Source organism: Hemiscyllium ocellatum, chromosome 25 (genome assembly GCF_020745735.1).
Source record: "Hemiscyllium ocellatum isolate sHemOce1 chromosome 25, sHemOce1.pat.X.cur, whole genome shotgun sequence".
In the NCBI taxonomy this organism is placed as follows: domain Eukaryota; kingdom Metazoa; phylum Chordata; class Chondrichthyes; order Orectolobiformes; family Hemiscylliidae; genus Hemiscyllium; species Hemiscyllium ocellatum.
The window spans coordinates 41,621,995-41,641,241 of NC_083425.1; the positions used below are offsets into that span (position 1 = coordinate 41,621,995).

The window sequence follows — 19,247 nt, forward strand, 5'->3', positions numbered from 1 at the left end:
TGGTTAATGTAGCTGTACATTTTTAAAAATCTGCACACTATAGTGGAAAGGTGTGATTGCAACAGAACATGCTTTTAAAACTACTTGCTAATACATATGATTTCCCCCTTTCCCATATACAGTGTTAACATTTTAAGTTCTGTTAGTTTCAACTAAGATTTTGTTTCCAAACAGTTATTCTTATTAGTAATAAAACTTAAATTCTAAAGCAGGGAAGATGGTGGTATCGTGGCAATCTCAATGGAATAGTAATCTAGAACCCCAGGCTATTGGTATGGATTCAAATCCTACAACGGAGATGGTGAAATTTTAATTAAATAAAAATCTGTAAGTTAATTTCATAAAAACTGATCTGGTTCACAAATGTCCTTTATCCTGTCCTTTAGGGATGAAATCTGCCATTCTTACCCAGTCTGGTCAGGACCACTTATGATTCCAGACTCACAGCAATGCAATTGTCTCAACTGCCCTCTACTGGGTAATTAGGATCAATAAATGTTGGTCGAGCAAGTGACACCCATATCCCATGAACAAATCAAAAACTGACATGCTCTGTAGCATCCACAATGTATTAGAAACAGCTTTATAACCCTTACTTACCAAAGTACATCTGCAAAGCAGCTTGCCTGCACAAAAAACATGAAATTAATTGCCAATTTCGTCAAAACAATGTGAAACACTAATCATTTCAATATGGTGCAGTTACTTTGCTTCTTGATGCCGTACAACTGAGTTTTTAAAGTTGCGATGGAAAGACGGAAACATTTTTATTTTGTTGAAAAAAGGTTTAAAAACAAATGTGGTGAGGTCATATGCAACACAACCATTGCTGTTTGTGTTAAGACAAAAAAAAAACTTATTCCAATTGTATCTCAAATTTAAACGAAGGGATGAAAATACATTTGGCCTAACTCCCAAGATTTTTTCTACCCTTATATTATTTTGGACTGTCTGAATTCTGTCAGCTCCAATCCTCTCCTGGGGAATTAACATATTAGCAAAGAAATTGGAACTATGCAAGATGTGAATATTTGCCATCTTATCTACTGCTATTTACTGCAGGTTTTCAATAGTCACCCCCCTGTGGTTGTTCTATTCATAGTCACATAGAGCTAACCCTCAAAATCCAAGTGCTTCGAACCGTAGAAGGCAGAAACAAATGTATTTCTGCAGATAAAAGAAACATTTATGTTTATACATTTCTATAGCAATCTTCCACATCTCTCCCAAATATCACAAAAGTGCTCATGTACAAAGAATTTGTTAATAGTGCAGTGACTTGTACAAGGTAAAATTGGATAATGTAATGGTTGCTGTACAGTTGTACCAGCATTTTTAGTTTAATTAATTTAGCATATTTAATATAGTGTGTCTGTGGGATGACCAATAAAGCTCATGTATGGCCTTTGGGGTCAGTAAATTTCAACACAAAAGCTAAAGCATTTTCATTTGGATACAACCAGCTTGAATCTAATAAGACTGTACAATTTCATATGTAGCTTAAATATGAATGAGTTATTAAACCCATAAATACATTAGAGTTAAATCTTATTGCCTCTTAATAATTTTACTTTATATACAATCAACCCATCTTTTATGTTTAGTTTCTCTCTCCATTCAGCAAATCTTGAACTCTGCAATAGTTAGGTGTACTGTTCTTAATCTTGTACCTGGTGTTACAGTGAACAGTGGTGCCTTAATTGGCTGATTTTTCTCTTCAGCTCTTGCCTGAATTCTCAATCACTTGAATTGCTGTCAGCATCAGATTTTCCATTCTAACTTTGGGTATGTTTCCATCTGGATTGATGCCTGCTTATTTAATACTACTACCCGACAAAAACTAGAACATCATGGTCCAATACTTTTCCACTATTATCCACCTGAGTAATTCATATTTCATTCATACCCATTAACTTATAGCTGGAGTATCACTAGCACTGACATAGCTTTCTGCTCCCACACTATTATATCTGTTGGTCTCCATCATCTTAGTCCCTTTCTGTTTTTCAACTGCATGCTGTCCACGCTTTTATATTGATGACACTCAGCTCTATCTCCTCTCCTGCTAAATTAGATGACTGTTTGTCTGACATCCAATACTACAGTGAGCAGAGACTTCCTCCAGTTAAATATTGAGAAGGTGACACCATTATCTTTGGTGCCAGCTACAAACTTTGTCCCCCAGCTATAAACTCCACCCCTATCCCTAGCAATCGTACAAAGATTAACCAAAATGTTCACAAACATGTTATATTTCATGTGTCATTTTTGATCCCAACTTACATGCCGGCACCAAGTCTGTTTATTTCTATTGCTATTCATCATTTGTCCTGGCTCCAGTCACCCTTACTCACACTTTTTATTTAACTCTGGATTCGATTATTCCATCACAATGCTAGTTAACACCCACATTTTACATGCCACACACAGTTATCCAAAGTATCTGACTTTCGCTAAGTCCAACTCCACCCATCTGCATTGGTTCTTGTGTCAAATTGCTCTCAGACTGTACCTCGTTCTCGGTGATCTGCCCCAGCTTCACAACCTGGAGATATCTATGTTCCTCTATTTCAGGCCTCTTGAGCATCCAATTTTACATTAGTCCACCCATTACAGCTTCAGTGGCCTAGGCACTTAGATCAGATTTCCTTCTCCGAACTCTTGGGTATCATTTTCCTGCTTTAAGGCCCTCCTTAAAATACACCTCTTTGAATCAGGGTAGATGGCTAAAAGCTAATATCACCTTAAGCAGCTCACTATGCTTTTACATGATTTGGAGATGCCAGTGTTGGACTGCGTGTACAAAGTTAAAAATCACACAACACCAGGTTATGGTCCAACAGGTTTAATTGGAAGCACACTAGCTTTCGGAGCGACGCTCCTTCATCACTATCACCTGATGAAAGCTAGTGTGCTTCCAATTAAACATGCTTTTACAGTACTGCTGTGAAGCACCTTAGTTTGTTTTTGTGCTAAAGGCAGTATACAAATATAAGCTGCTGTGGAAAAATCGCTGAGGAAGAGTGTAAGAGAAAATTATTATGCTACTTTATTGATGCCAGAGGAAAACAGTATTTTTTTTGGTTATCTAAGTGAGCCTTTAATCTACAACAACTCAGATGAACTTCATCCTGTTCATGGGTCTACTGGACAGCAAGTGAGTGGAGAAATTGGCTGGTGAAATCCACTAGCGTGCCCAACTGTGATCATCTAATTCAGCAGACCTGAACTGAACAGAAGGTCTCACTGATCTATATAGCTCATTACACTGCAAACAAAACACGCTGAGCTGTTGGATATGGAAGAAAATGGATTTTGTAGAAGGTGTACATGCCATATTTTACACCCTTTCACATTTTGAAAACTTGTAACCCTGATTACATTGACATCATAATTAAACAATGTTTTTATTCTGCAGTTTGATTTGTTGCAACAGTATTACTAGGTCCCAATAGCCCAGAACAGATATGCACTCTTTTTCTCTCCGCCTCTTAAATAAACAATTTGCAGCAATGTGTTTTTCTTCTTTTCATTTGAAATATAGCCTGCAAAACCAAGCCAGGAATAGCCAACGTCAACACAAAGTAACAAATAAGCAAAGAAAGCAAATAAGCAGTAGTTAAGTGCAGCGCCGGTCAAATTAATAGCTGTTCATTTAGGTCAGATAACGGCTCAGTTACATTGGCTTCTTGCCCGAAACATGCAAACCCGAAGCATTTGATCACTACACATTAATAAAAATTGATTAAATTCATCAGTAATCCGTTAAAATATGAAAATCTGCAGGTGTAAAGTAGATTTATCTGGATTTAAACAGACTGAAGTAAACTTAACCACTCCATTGGTTATTTAAAAAAACATAACTACATTCATTTTCACTGAACATAAAATTAAATTTACGTACGAAAACAGTTGTGATTCCAAAGCTTCTGAAATATAAAATGGAGTGATCTGAAATGATAGTAACTCCATTTTCATCTACAGAAATGAAATACACTCAAAAATATCCTAAATCCACATATGAACAAAATACTGCATATTTACTAACAACTGCATTAGGTAGGTCATTAAAGGCTAGCTGCCAGATGTAGGAAATGGGTCCACACCTTTGTTCCCTTTATGCAATATACAATCTTTTGTAACAGGTGTACAGTAAGCACTTGCCATGCTGCCGTCACACTGGTCTGTAAGTATTTGTGGAGAACATCAGATGTGCGTGGCTAGCTGTGGCTCTTCCTGTCTCTCCCTTTCCCAGTGAGCACTGAGGTAGTTGAGCAGGAGGAACAGCCTCTTATGAGGGGGAGTCACATTTTTAAATTTGTTCAGTTTCTTTAACTTATTCCTGTGTTTTAAGGCTTCCTGTTTCTCAGTGCTACAGTTTACAGTCACTCATACAGGTCCCCTAAGCCCATACAGAGTCAACACATTCTGAAGTTCTAGATGTTAAGTTAGACTTGTCCATTTGGCACCTTGCATTTGATAAAAATTAAGCATCGCCTCCCATTTCTCAGTCTTTAGTTTTGGCTGTTGTGCACACTTGCAGCCATGGCTGGGGCTTCCACTTTGACAGCTACAAGTATGCTCTCTCCATCTTCTGTTTTGATACGCTTTATCTCCGGCTGCTCTCCTTGGTCTCCATTTTGGCGTTTTGTGGGAAGGGATGCCGATGCAGAGGCATGGGTTGCCAACATATGTAATGGACTTGCAGCAGCTGCAGGAAACAGAACAGAATATTTAGAGGACTATTTACAGAGTTAGTTCCTACAAAGTTTGCAAACAGTGTCCAACAAACTTTAAAAGGGTGCATTTTAATATTTTTATTGAAAGGTTGCATACTAACCTGATGTCCGTATTCAATTAAATAAATTTGTGAGATTATGTTTAGTGAGATATCAGGAAAGTGAAATTCAACCATAAATTAAAAAGATAACATTATTTTAACATCAGATTCTAATGAAAGGTTACTTACACTGGAATTACTGATTAATTGCAATTTTTTCAGATGCTAACCTCATTTGTAGATTCAGTATTTTGGCTTTAACTTCAAAAAGTGTTTTTATAGTGCCACTCCGTTTCTATTAGGAGGTGAGAGAACTACAATTGATTACCCAGATTTCAGGGCTGGGACATGTGCACTTCATTTACAACATCAGGTCACAAACAGAATGCTGTTGTCACCAATACCTAACATTGAAGATCAAAAAAACCTAACTATCAAAAAGGTATAACAGTATTTTGGTAACTATGCATGAACATATTCACTGTAATGAGAACATAACTTGTTATCTCAGGCTGATGACAGGTATTTTATGATGGACACGGATTGAGAGTACATCATCTATGTAGTGAGTCTTCTAGCCAGAAGCAACAGGAAATCGTCAAAGTAAATGCTTGAAGTGTCTTGAGTGCTGATGGTTTGTCTCTTCATGCACCACTCTATTACTGGCCTTCCCTCAATCGTAAAGGTAGAAGATATTAACTGATAGCTTCAGTGAAGTAGCATTTGCTGCAGTTGTTAGTGTCCAAGGGTAGTGTATCCCATTTACTAGATTGAGAGTTTTGAGAAGATTTATAGCTCAGGTTGAGGTTCTGGATGTAGGTTTGCATGCTGAGCTGGAAGGTTAATTTCCAGACCTTTTGTCACCATACTAGGTAACATCTCCAGTGAGTCTCCGGGCGAAGCACTGCTGATGATTCCTGCTTTCTATTTGTATGTTTGGGTTTCTTTGGGTTGGTGATGTCATATCCTGTTCTTTTTCACAGGGAGTGGGAGATGGGGACTAACTTGAGTTTGTTGGTAAGCGTTCCGGTTGGAATGCCATGCTTCTAGCAATTCTCGTGCATGTAAATTCTCGTTTTGTACAAAACAAGATGACCCTCTCTCACTAGTATTCTTACATACAGATAAGGACAGACACCATCTCGACTGGGACAACATATCCATTCTAGGACAAGCCAAACAGAGACTCGCACGAGAATTCCTAGAAGCATGGCATTCCAACCAGAACTCTATCAACAAACACATCAAGTTAGACCTCATCTACCACCACCATCGCCCCCCCCCCTCCAAGTAAAGAACTGGAAATGACATCACCAACCCAAAGAGACCCAAACATATAAATAGAAAGCAGGAATCATCAGCAGTGCTTTGGCCGGAGGCCCACTGAAGATGTCACCTAGTTGGGTGATGGAACGCCTGGAAATTAACCTTCCAGCTCAGCGTGCAAATTTACATCCACACTAGATTGCATTGCAGCCAATCATCAAGGTTCCAATGAAGACACCGTCTAAACATGTAACCTCTACTACCAACAAGAACAAAGACAGCAGATAGAGGAGAACACCACGACCTACAATTTCCTCTGCAAGCCATACAGCATTCTGCTTTGGGACTACGTTGCTATATCTTTACTGTAGCAGGACAAAATGCTGGAATTCCCTTCTTAATGTATGGGTGGGTATACCTACATCACATGTTCTATTCAAGGCTGCAGCCCACTACCACCTACTCAAGGGTAGTTAGGAATGGACAATAAGTCTGGCCTAGCCAGCATGTCCATTGCCTGGAAATATATATCTTTTTAAGAAGTGCTTAAACCTCCTCAGTTTGATATAGAAACTATTGTTACCCAGCAAATCTTTTCACCAGATTACATTAATGTACTATACTGAAACATATAGCTTTGTAGATGCTGTATAATTTTATCATAATCAAAAAAATTTCTTCCTAAAGAAATTAAGACTTAAATGTTAACTGAAGACAATTAATTCATATCTGTTGCATAATTTGAGAATTAAATAACAGATAATGGAGGCAAAATGTGCTCTGGAGGAGAACATGCAGGCAGTGGTATTCCTATGTATCTGTTACGTACATCCTTTGAGATGGTAGAGGTTGGCAAGTGTGAACACTAGTGCAGTGCCCCTTACATAGGTATACCCTGCTGTCATGGTGTGTTGGTGGTGAAAGGAATAAATGTTGAATATGGTGAAAGGGGTGCCACCACCACCACCTTCTCAAGGGTATTTAGAGATAGGCAATAGATTCTGGCCAGCCAGCAACACTCACACGTCACAAATGAGTTTTAAAAAAAATTAGCAGCCCACTTTATCACTGGTGATAAGGTTTAGTATTTTTGGGTGCTGTAACTTTCCAGGCAAGTGAGGAATGTGTTCTATCATACCTGACCTATCACACTTGTGCCTTGGAGTTGCGAAACAAACTTTGGGCAGTCAGTGAGCCACTTGCTGCAGAATTCTTAACCCATGACCTGCTAATAAATGTTTTAGACCATGTATTCATAGCACAAAGCTTTAGAAGTTCAATAAATAATTTGGTATCAGAGATTTCATAGAATATCGACTGATATTTTTTAATATATGTATTTCATTTTTCTGGACAATAGGTTGTAGAATTGGTTTCTAACACGAATCAGTGACAGCACTTACTTCTGAATCAGAAACTCTAGTCAACAGACTTTATAAACTAACACTTTTACTGCTGTACTGAGGGAATTATGCACCAATGGGTGGTACCAAGTCGAGGCTCCATCTTTCCTCTGAAGTGGGTATAAAATAGACTATGGCGATGTTTATAAAAGAAGTTCATCCTGAGGCCACTTCTCTCTCAAACAGCTGGTAAATTATCTCAATACTGCATATGGACAGTCCTGTGCATATTGGTGCCCCATATTTCTATGTTATAACTGTGACTATGCTTCAAAAGGCGGAGTGGGACCATTTGACGCAGCCACTTTGGCACGAGCAATTCGGCGCAGCTGGTTTGGCGCGACTCATTTCGGCGCAGAACTGTTTTGTAGTTATTCAGTAGTAGTTATTAAACTACTATTATTAAAATTATTAAAATATATTAAAATAAAACATATTAATGTACAAATTATTAAAATACAATAAGACCAGTTAAAATGCCACCAACAATTTTGTATTTGCCTTATTTCTTTCACTTTTATTTTCTTTTTAATATTTTTATTGAAGAGGATAAACATTTTTTTTCTTTTTATTGCTTTCATTAATGCTTTTAAGTAAGCCCTGAAAAGGAATAAATAAGAGCTGTGCTGAAATGGGTTGCGCCAAACCTGCCGCACCAAATCGCTCGCGCCAAAGTGGCTGCACTGAAATGGTCCTACACCCTTCAAAAAAGTATTAACGATAACAAAGAGGGTAAGTAGAGAGAAAACATTCCGCTACTGACAAGGGGTCAGAGTCTAAAAATGAGCGTAGATCTTTCAGGAATGAATCAGGAAATACCCATACACAGAAATGGGAGAAGTTTGGAATCTGCCCACCACTTTTTTAATAGCAACTGACAGTGATCAATTGTAAATTTTAATTCAGATTGACATAACGTTTATTATTCAAGAAGAGTTAACAGATATGCAGTAAAATGGAGTTAGGTTGCAGATCAGCCAAAATGTAATTGACTAGTAGAAGCAGGCGTGCAAGTTTAAATGGCTTGCCCTGTTCTTATGTTTTTCATGTTACCACACAAGAAGTATCAAAATACTTTACAGCCTTCACAGCCAAATGATCAAAATGTTATTAAACGTCAACTGTAGCTTGGGATATACATGCAATATATAAAGAAATGTGATGTCTATGTAGTCAAACAAAGTACAATAGTATAGTTTTACCGGTGTTAGCTTGTCCTTGTGTTGCTGAAGAGATGGGCACCACGTGTGTTCCGTTCTGTGCAACTGGTTTAAGGGGTAACTGGTGCTGGCCCAAAGGAGCCTGTTGTAGTATTGTAACTGTCTGTATGGGTGTACCTTGTGAAGTTTGAATGAACCGACCAGCAGTACCTATTGAAGCTGGTGCAATTGCAGGAATAGGCTCCACTTTCACTGCAAAACAAAGTAGTAAAAGCGTCACATATCAACTGGATCACTTAACTGAAAGTTGCACTTACTGTATCACTGATTTTGTAACTGTATTCAGATGTCTTTTCCAATGCAGCATTATGAACAATTGTGGTATTCTTTAGTAATTTTTGCTTTTTGTCCTCTTCCTTCCATGAAAAAGATTTAGCTAAAAATTCAAGAAAATTGCACTTTTTGTACTTCGGTACAGAAATGCAAGCCACAATGGCAATGTCAGCACTGACCTCCATAAGTTCTACTACTTTCATGACTTGGGAGGGGAGGAGGGAAAATAATTGAAAATGCAAATAGAAAAATAGCTTTTCAAGGAGTTGGGAGGTCATGTTGCAGCTGTACAGGATATTGGTTAGGCCTCTATTGGAATATTGCGTGCAATTCTGGTCTCCTTCCTATTGGAAAGATGTTGTGAAACTTGAATGGGTTCAGAAAAGATTTACAAGGATGTTGCTAGGGTTGGATGATTTGAGCTATAGGGAGAGGCTGAACAGGCTGGGGCTGTTTTCCCTGGAGCATCGGAGGCTGAGGGGTGACCTTATAGAGGTTTACAAAATTATGAGGGGCATAGATAGGGTAAATAGACAGTCTTTTCCCTGGGGTCAGGGAGTCCAGAACTAGAGGGCATAGGTTTAGGGTGAGAGGGGAAAGATATATAAAAGAGACATAAGGGGCAACTTTTTCACGCAGAGGGTGGTATGTGTATGGAATGAGTTGCCAGAGGATGATGGAGGCTGGAACAATTGCAACATTTAAGAGGTATTTGGATGCGTATATAATAGGAAGGGTTTGGAGGGATATGGGCCGGTGCTGGCAGGTGGGACTCGATTGGGTTGAGATATCTGGTCGGCATGGACAGGTTGGGCCAAAGGGTCTGTTTCCATGCCGTACATCTCTATGACTCTATAACAGTTCGATATTGTCACTGGGCAGATTGTTGTGTGAAGTGTTAGGTTAGACATTAAGTTTTTAACTTTTGCACACAGCCTTCAAAATTTCATGTAAATACACTTTCATCTTGCATTCAATACTGGACTTATCCTTCCTCCATATTCTGTCCCAAATTGCTGACAACTGACAATTCTTCTATATACAAGTTTTATTAGTCACTGAAGTTTCACCAGAACAATAATAAGATTAGACATCATATTTGATTATTAATATGCCTGAATACATAGTAACCATCTGGTTCATTATATCAACAGTCAGGGTTTGAAAATTTGAACTCTCGTTACCTTTCACTTCTTTATGTTCTCCATTTTCTGGCCGCTCCATTTTAGCCTGGCTGACCATAGCTTGTGTCACAACTGCCTGGTTTGCTACAGTGTAGCTGTTTGTGGCCAGACTGGCCATAGTAACAGACACAGTTGGTATCTGATGAACCACATGAACAGTTTGCAACATTGACTGCTGGGACGTTGATGTAACAGGTGTGGCCACAGTATACGTGACAGGTTTCATGGATTGTGAAATCTGCCGTTGGACGGTAATTAAAACTGGCTGAGTGGACAGAGGTGATCCTGAGAATAAGAAAAAGTTTGGAAAGCAATTAATCCCTCTGGGAACAGCTGCTTCAAATGCTGTAAACATAGCAAGGAAATATATCCATGAATGTAATACCACTTCCCTCTTTACTATGATAAAGAAATCAAAAACTTGAACCGTTGGACAGAATTTGAAAATTGATTTTCCAGGTATCAATCTCAACACAACACAGTAGAAAATTTGGCTAAAAGTGCTGTAAAATATTATTAAATAGACTTGTGCTGATTTTCCTATAGGAGTCACTTTGAAATGGTCCTCAATTAGTTTGTGCTAAGCATTTTATCTCATGATTGAAGCTGGATTGTTTGAACAAGTTACAATATTCATTGAAATTATTGTCAAACCATTTCAAAACTGAACTGTAATCAGTCTGTTTCTGTGCAGTGTGACTCTATGACATTGTATTACCCATGAAGATCCTGTACAGTGAAAATTTTAGGTACTGCTCAGATTGTGATATGTGCTTGGGTAAATTTACTAATTGCTAATAGGTTATGGTTTAAAAGAAAATAAAATCAAATGTTGAAAATGACCACAATTGTATCACTGTCAAGAATACACAGAAAAATGTGTATAGAAGACAGAGGCTTGTGGTATGAAGCAAAACGGTGGCACAGTGGTTAGCACTGCCGCCTCACAGCGCCTGAGACCCGGGTTCAATTCCCGACTCAGGCGACAGACTGTGTGGAGTTTGCACGTTCTCCCAGTGTCTGCGTGGGTTTCCTCCGGGTGCTCCGGTTTCCTCCCACAGTCCAAAGATGTGCGGGTCAGGTGAATTGGCCATGTTAAATTGCCCGTAGTGTTAGGTAAGGGGTAAATGTAGGGGTATGGGTGGGTTGCGCTTCGGCGGGTCGGTGTGGACTTGTTGGGCCGAAGGGCCTGTTTCCACACTGTAAATCTAATCTAATCTAAAAAAAAAGCTAAATAAGTCATCAGGTTTGTTTGGCTCTAACTTTTAACTATGTAAACCAAGGCACACAGAATGGGAAGCTGAGAATCTGATGAAAGTGGGCCTTGCTGCTAAGATGGTCAAACAGAAACTTTGTCTTAACATTTCAAATTTAACTATTAAATTTAGAAACTGTAATATCAACAGTCAAGGAGCTACGTCAAATTGCCGGATTGGGACTAGTACTATTCGTTTAAGGTCAGAAGACTATAACCAGTCCAATAGGTTTATTTGAAATCATTAACATTCGGAGCATTGCTCCTTCATCAGGTGGTTTCACCTTGTCCACCTTGATCCAACGCTGGCATGTCCATATCATACTTGTTTTAAAGCAACCTCGGATGCTCCCGAAATGTACGAAAATTGGAAAGGTTTTAAGGATTGGTAAAAGTTTTAAGAATCAGCAAGGATAACCAAGAAATTGATGAAGTGGGAGAAAACAGGCTGAGTGAGCTAAGAAATATGAAAATGAGTAAGAGTATTTACAAACAATACATGAGCAAATGTGGGTCTAATGTGAAGGAAATGATAGATATGGGACAAATATTCTGCGCAACATCTTCACATCAAATTACACAAAGGACATATTAGAAATTCTGGACGATGAGGAATTTAAAGTAATAATTAGAGAAAGTACTGGAAAAATTCAAGTGTCAAATCAGTCAAACCCAGGAGCTTGCTCCTTAGGATTTTAAAAGAGCCAGCTACAAAGATAGTTAATACACTAGATCTGGCTCTTCCAAAATATCAGAGGAAATTATTCCTGTGACCGAACTTGCATAATATAGACGAAAGCAACATGTTACAGATCCTGGAAATCTAACTGAAAAATGGAAGATGTTGAAAAAATTCAGTTCAGGCACCACCAGTGAAGACTGAAACAGCGTTAATAGTTCTGATTAATAATCTTGCACATATTTTCAACATTTTCTACATTTATAAGGGAAACATATTTACTGAGGATACAAAGCTAGCTGTGAAAGTGAAATGTGCGAAAGATGCACAGAAGTTACAAGTGAAAACAGACCAGTCACGTGATCAGGTAATAAAGATGACAGATGGTGTGACATTAACCACTTGATGAAAAGAATGGAAAAGTAGATTTATTTCTTACAAACTTAAGGGAACATTTAAAACCTGATATGCACAGGAATTCAGGGATCTTTGTTCATGATTTACGGAAAATTAACATGCAGGTACAGCAAGTAATTTGAGGGGCAGTAGCATTATGACTTTTCTTGCAAGGTAATTGGAGTACAATAGAGTTATTGAAATTATATAGGACTTTGGGTGAGAATATATCAACAGTACAATGAACAGATAAAGTTCGCTAGATTGATTTCTGAGATGACAGACTACCTTAGGAAGAATTATCTGAATGACCTCATGCTGTTTGCAGTTAAGACTGAAAACTGATGATGAGTGAGGTTAATAGGTTACATGCTGAGAGATATCTCCCCAGCCAAAAGTCTAGCACGAGAACTTATCGTTTCAGGAAGAGTCCTTTTAGGAATGAGAAGAAACCTCTTCACACAAAAGGGTTGCAGAATCTTTAGGATTCCTTATCACAGAGTGAGACAGGTGTTATTCAATATATCAAGAATGAGGCCAACAGATTTCAAAGGATATGGAAATGCAATGGAGGTGGGAATGAAATGGATGGAGGCGTGCAGTAGATGTAAAAGTTCAGCTGCCATCTTTTTGAAAGGTGGGGCAATCTTGCCAGGGTGGAAGGCCTACTTCTTCATCGCGTTTTTTAAAATTCCACCCATCAATGAAGTAATTTGATTCCATCTAGTCCCATTGCATACCTCTAAAAATTGAACATATTCAGTGACAATAAATACATATTTTCTCTTTCTACTTGATCAGGCTTTGATGCCTTTTAAGGCAAATGCATCACTCTAAACCTAGGAAGGCAATTATTTCAAAGTCAAAATTTAGTTGCAAAGACATCAAATTCATCCGAAGGAAAACAGCAGCATATTTCTAAGTGAATCTAAAACGTCCTTTGAAAATGTCTTGGAAATCTATGGCCATCAGTTGTGATATCCAAGATACCTCAGGCAGGACACCAGTTCAACAGTAGTTATGGAACTGTAACAGCTTAGCACGGAACTGACTAACTCATCGATTAACAACAAGATATTCACATGAACAGATATACCTTTTCATCAAGAAAGTATGTTCTTTTATGAAGTATCATAGAAACTTTATTAAATGCTGGTGAGAAGGAAGGATGGGATAAAGAACACCCCTAAGGCCTCCACATCCCCCCCATCCTTGGCAACAGAAGCCATATATTGTTGATTACTGCAGGTAAGTCTCCTCAAAAGCCACAGAAGAGAATAAATGAACAATATTCATCAATAAGAAGTGAACGCATATTTTAACTTTACCTTTCCTCAATAGAATAGATTTGCTCTGGTTACATTTTAAGGTATCATTTTCTCTCTACATTTCATGACATCTAGATCATAGGTTTTCAAATTTGGCTCCATGGTAGGATCATATATGGACTGCAAATTAATTCATCATAATTATAATGCTTTGAGAATACTCTTTTTATAAATGTTGACTCAATTCCAATTTGTTTAAGTTGTTGTATTCTAACAGAAACCATATTCTGCAATGATGGGATTTCCCCCCTTTGGGTAGCTTAGCTTACAGCAAAGTTTGAAAACCACTGATCTGGATCATGTGAGACAGCAGAAAGGCCCATTTTTTGGAACAACAAGTGTTCAGTTAGTATTATTTTCACAACTTGCACACTGTGGTTGTTCACATACTACAGGTTAAGCTTTGTTGAAGTATTTTCTAACTGATCTAACTTAGCCTTGCTCACCTTTTTCTGCGTGGGTGATTAATATATTATCCTTCCTCTAACATAGGCCTGGTATGCTTTCCACTCTGTACCAAGAGAGGAGGTGCATTTTTCATTAATGGTGAAATACTTTTTCATTCTTGATAAACTCTATATATGTGGTGTTTTATGGAATGACACAATGGTGTGCCATATTAAATTATAGGGCTTCTTAAGATTTCACTAGTTTCACAGATTACTTACAAAGCAAGATACAGCCATTATCCAAAGAAAAATCCTAATTACCTATGGGCATTCACAATAACACTAAATCTTTAAAATTTGTAATAAAACTCCTGCCCCATTGAGAGCCTACTATTTTTTTAAATTCCTTTTTACATATTATTTACATATTATTAGAGGTCAAAATGTTTAACCTTATCAGAAAAACAACTATCTACATACTCTACCCATCAGTAAAGACAGCTTCATATCCAAGTCCATTCTCTGCCCTCCACCCCCAAATCAACAAAATGTAAGCACAAACAACAACTCACAACAGATACCAGTAACTAACCACTCACTAGACTCTGCATTGATGAAATGTTGCAAGTAGAGAAATGGCCAGAGATCCATAAAGGATCAATTAAGCATTAGTCCCTAAAAGGAACTAATGATAACAGTGCTAATGAATTAAGCCTTTACATATACCTGAAGATCAAATAAAATTCAAGTGATGTAAGCCAGCCGTTCAAATTCAAAGCTGTACTGGTCGAAAAAGAGGAAATTCAATAGTTATAAACTCCTTAACAGTTGTCTTAAAATAAGTTCGGAGAATTGCATCTTCAGTGAAAGGAAGTAAATATATAGGAATGCTGATCAGATGACAGCATAATAACTGTCCCAACCAAAGAAGTTTTTTTGTGTGGCATGAAACTAGTTTTGTAGAAGGAAAATACATTTCCATGAAGAGAACTTTGTGATGGAAGCCCTCCAATCTTTTAATTATAGGACGTAATGTTCTGAATTACACTCAGAATTAAGAAGAACTCATCCCTTATAGGATCTAACAAGATCTCACTGAATGGTAGAACAGACTCACACAATTGGATGGCCTACCCCTATTTCAGATTCCAAACAACAAGCAATCTGATGTTCTACCTTGTACCTCATCATTAAACAGAAGATTATACAGCCTGGTTCACCATTCATTAAGATCACTTTTGATCATCTACACCATTCAACTTTCTTGATCTTTGCCCAAATTCCTCAATTCTCCTAATGCCCAAATTCTATCAATCACAGTCTTGAGTATATGTCCAGTAACACAACAATCTTGAGTAGAGAATTCAAAACGTTCACACACCTCTCAGTGAAGAAGCTTCTCATCTCCTTTCTATATGATTGACCCTTTATCCTGAGACTCCAAATTATAGGCTTTCTAGTCAGGGAAAAACAGCCTTTCTACACATATTTGTCAAGTTCCCCATAACCTTTAGTTTTGTTTAAATGCCAGTGTCGATTTTTTTTAAACTTCTAAACTCCAGAGAATAAAAGCTCATTTTCACAGTCTCACCTCAGGCCTGCCATCTCCTTTAATTTCTGACTTAAATAACTTGTCTGGAGTGATATGATTGCACAAGACTTGGTATTTTAGAAGCCTAAAGCTAATATTCAGATGTGGTTGAATGATTTATCAGCTGGAATAGATTTCCACATGACATTTGTGAATGATAGAGTAAAACTCTTAATAGAGGTGGTTTTCTGGATTTCAAAAGACTTTAGTAACTGTACAAAACTGGAATAATGGCCTGTTCTTCTTAGAAACTATTCAACTTGATGCAAGATCTGATCACCTAACACAAATACGTAATTACTATACACTTTTAGAACTATATGTTTTCTTCAGTTACTTAAAATAAACTTAGGCTTCCTCTTAAAATAGATCTCTCAGTTGATGTTATATTAATTCTCTCTTTATTGACTTTGCAACCATATCAAAAAGCATTTTTGCCCTATAAGAGGAAGTGGTAGAAACATTTAACCGATAAAAAGATTTTCAAGTTTGCGGAGTTGCATTACATATTATCTAAGGGTTTGTGCAGGTTTGTAGCTCAGGTTGAGGTTTAGGGTGTAGGTTTGCTCGCTGAGCTGTAGGTTGGATATCCAGACGTTTCATTACCTGGCTAGGTAACATCATCAGTGGCGACCTCCAAGTGAAGCTCACTTGGAGGTCGCCACTGATGATGTTACCTAGCCAGGTAATGAAACGTCTGCATATCCAACCTACAGCTCAGCGAGCAAACCTACACCCTAAACATATTATTTAGATGATGTTCCGAGTTCCCATCTTCATTTCCAGAGGGAAGAATACACTACACAAGGGTTTTCCCTCGTTTATAGTAAGGTATCCCCAGTGTGTGACAGATCTGTCTTCCCAAAATCATTTAAAGTAAAGTTGCCTGGACTCAAAAAGATAACAGAATTTAAGCATTCTGACAAACTCAATTTTCTGGGAATGTGGAGGGGGCAAGGGTGGAGAAAACGAAGGGTTAGTACACATGCTTTAGATATGGGAATAAGGTTTCAGTGCTTGTGTTTGGTTGAAATGAAGGTCAATGACTTTCTGATACAATGAAAGAATTCATAGCACTGAGGGGAGTTATTTTCCTTTTCTTGTCAAGTACCTACAAACAACTACAGAAGCAACTACAAACATTTACCCTTTTTATTTGAAGGGCTTTTAGATTAAATTCCCTACAGTGTGGAAACAGGCCCTTCAGCCCAACCAGTTCACACCGACCCTCCAAAGAGTAACCTACCCAGACCCATTTCCCTCTGACTAATGCACCTAACACTATGGGCAATTGAGCGTGGCCAACTCACCTGACCTGCACATCTTTGGATTGTGGGAGGAAACCCACGCAGACACGGGGACAATGTGCAAACACCACACAGAGAGTCACCCGAGGCTGGAATTGAACGTGGGACCCTGGTGCTGTGAGGCAGCAGTGCTAACCACTGAGCCACCGTGCCACCTATGTGATATCTGTGGTTAAGATAATGGAGGTGACCATGTGAGATTTGTTATAACAACATTGCCAATAATGTGATTTTAGAATTATAAATATTAACTATAAATCTTATCACTTGTCTAAGTTATTTTGTGAAAAAAGGAACTTAGCCATTTTCAATTATTTCATAAGTTGCCACTCCTATCAGTTCCCATATAATTTGAATGACTAAGGCTTCAGTGCAATAAAAATGTAACAATTCAGATGTATATTATAACAAAAACAAGAATTAAAATCAGATTCATGTCCAACATGGAAACAGCAAAATTCAGTTTCATGACTGGATTATAAAGTGAAATTTCTACTTCATAAGACATCTTCTCCTTAAACTGGGCTTAGTTAATAATGCATTAGTTTATATATTTGTATATATTTAGCACTCACCTGGTGCACTCTGAGCGTATCTTGCTTCTTGTATTACTGCTAATTTAGGTTGCACAGTGCTAGATTCGTGTTCAGTGGGGACTGGAGAACCTTCCCTGGACAGGCTCTCTGGAGTCTGCACACCACTTGAATGGGAAGAAAACACCCCAGGATGGCTTGGAGAGGCTGGTGCACTTCTGTGGCAGAAGGTGAAAAAAATGAGCATCCCTTAATTACACCACTGGATGGCACTGCAACAGACTGGCAGTTTAAATATTGGCCAGTAAGCTTACTCTCATTTGAAAAACTAATATTGGAACTCTTGCTGTTTGAGAGTCTAAAAATCCTGTATCAATTATACAATGTAAGCAAGTATTTCCTCAAACATCTTCTGTACTCAAAATAGCAATCAACAGATACTTAATTAAATAACTCAAATCTACTCCAAAATTCGTGTAGTCTTAGCACATTGAGTTCCAACAGCAGAGTTTGCAAGTTAATTATATATACGTAAATTGAATATGTGCTGCATACATGAGATAGCAAGATAGCATACAGGTCACATGCTGATCAATTTGCTTTATGCAAACATATATACTCTTGCTTACTGTATCACTATAGCTCAAAAGACGACGACTTGCATTTTTAAAGCACCATGAAACACCATCAGCTGTCCCAATTCTGTGCAGCTAATAAAGTGCATTTTGAAGTTTAGTCACTGTAATAACATAGGAGATATGACAACTTCGTATGTTCAAATTTCAGACTGGAACTTGAACTCAGATCACTGCGAATTAGAGGCAGTGATGGTTAAACAGTCAAGATATTATACACAATTTATCCCATACTACTCCTGTCAATTTATGGGTTTAAAAAACAAACAAGACAAAAACATCAAAATTCTTGACTGAACATAATCTTAATGATATTCTTAGAACAGCAAAATGGAATTTGACCAGAGAAGAGACAAGTTACTGGTACAAAGAGGTTATTGTTAACTTGTTTCAAAGGGAGAATTTAAAAAGGTTATTGCTGGTTATCTTTAAGTTGAAATACTAGAAAACTTGGTTCACAGACAATTTGAGGACAGACCTGGTCTGGTTGCGTCACTAAGCAAAGAAGTACAGCATAACAGCACGCTAGTACTGGAGCTACAATACTTTCAAAGGAGGGGTTAAACTAAACCTTCAGTTGCCCATTTGACTTTAATTTTGTAATATTTCATAGAATCACTTGCATTCATGTGGCATTAATATCACTAGTGCCATATAACCAGATTGTGTTGCAAATTATAAGAACACCTCCATGAACTCATTCAAAAGAACAAAGTTGTGCTGATTACTTCACCAACATTCCTCTCTCAGCCAAGCTTGTCAAGAACTTTTCTTCAAAAAAAAAGAGACCTTCGTGTCACTGCAGACCATCCGATCATTTGTGACTTCCCAAAGTCTGCTCACCAATAAACCACAATCAGAAGAATGATGGTATACCCTCCACTTGGCCTGGATGAGTGCAGCTCCAGTGATTAGATTAGATTACTTACAGTGTGGAAACAGGCCCTTCGGCCCAACAAGTCCACACCGATCTGCTGAAGTGCACCCACCCAGATCCATTCCTTGCGT

At 38.0% G+C, this 19,247-nt stretch overlaps 1 protein-coding gene across 1 annotated transcript in view; it reads right to left on the reverse strand.

Moving 5' to 3' along the window:
* Nucleotides 1-3,388: 3,388 nt before the first annotated feature.
* Nucleotides 3,389-19,247, reverse strand: part of LOC132827655 (forkhead box protein K2-like) — a 128,940-nt gene continuing 113,081 nt past the window's right edge. The window contains exons 6-9 of the mRNA XM_060844255.1: nt 17,647-17,822; nt 10,127-10,411; nt 8,652-8,861; nt 3,389-4,711 (exon numbers count right to left, since the gene is read on the reverse strand). Coding sequence (XP_060700238.1) covers nt 4,515-4,711; nt 8,652-8,861; nt 10,127-10,411; nt 17,647-17,822 — 868 coding nt within the window. The 3' untranslated portion in view covers nt 3,389-4,514. The remainder of the gene's footprint in view (nt 4,712-8,651; nt 8,862-10,126; nt 10,412-17,646; nt 17,823-19,247) is intronic.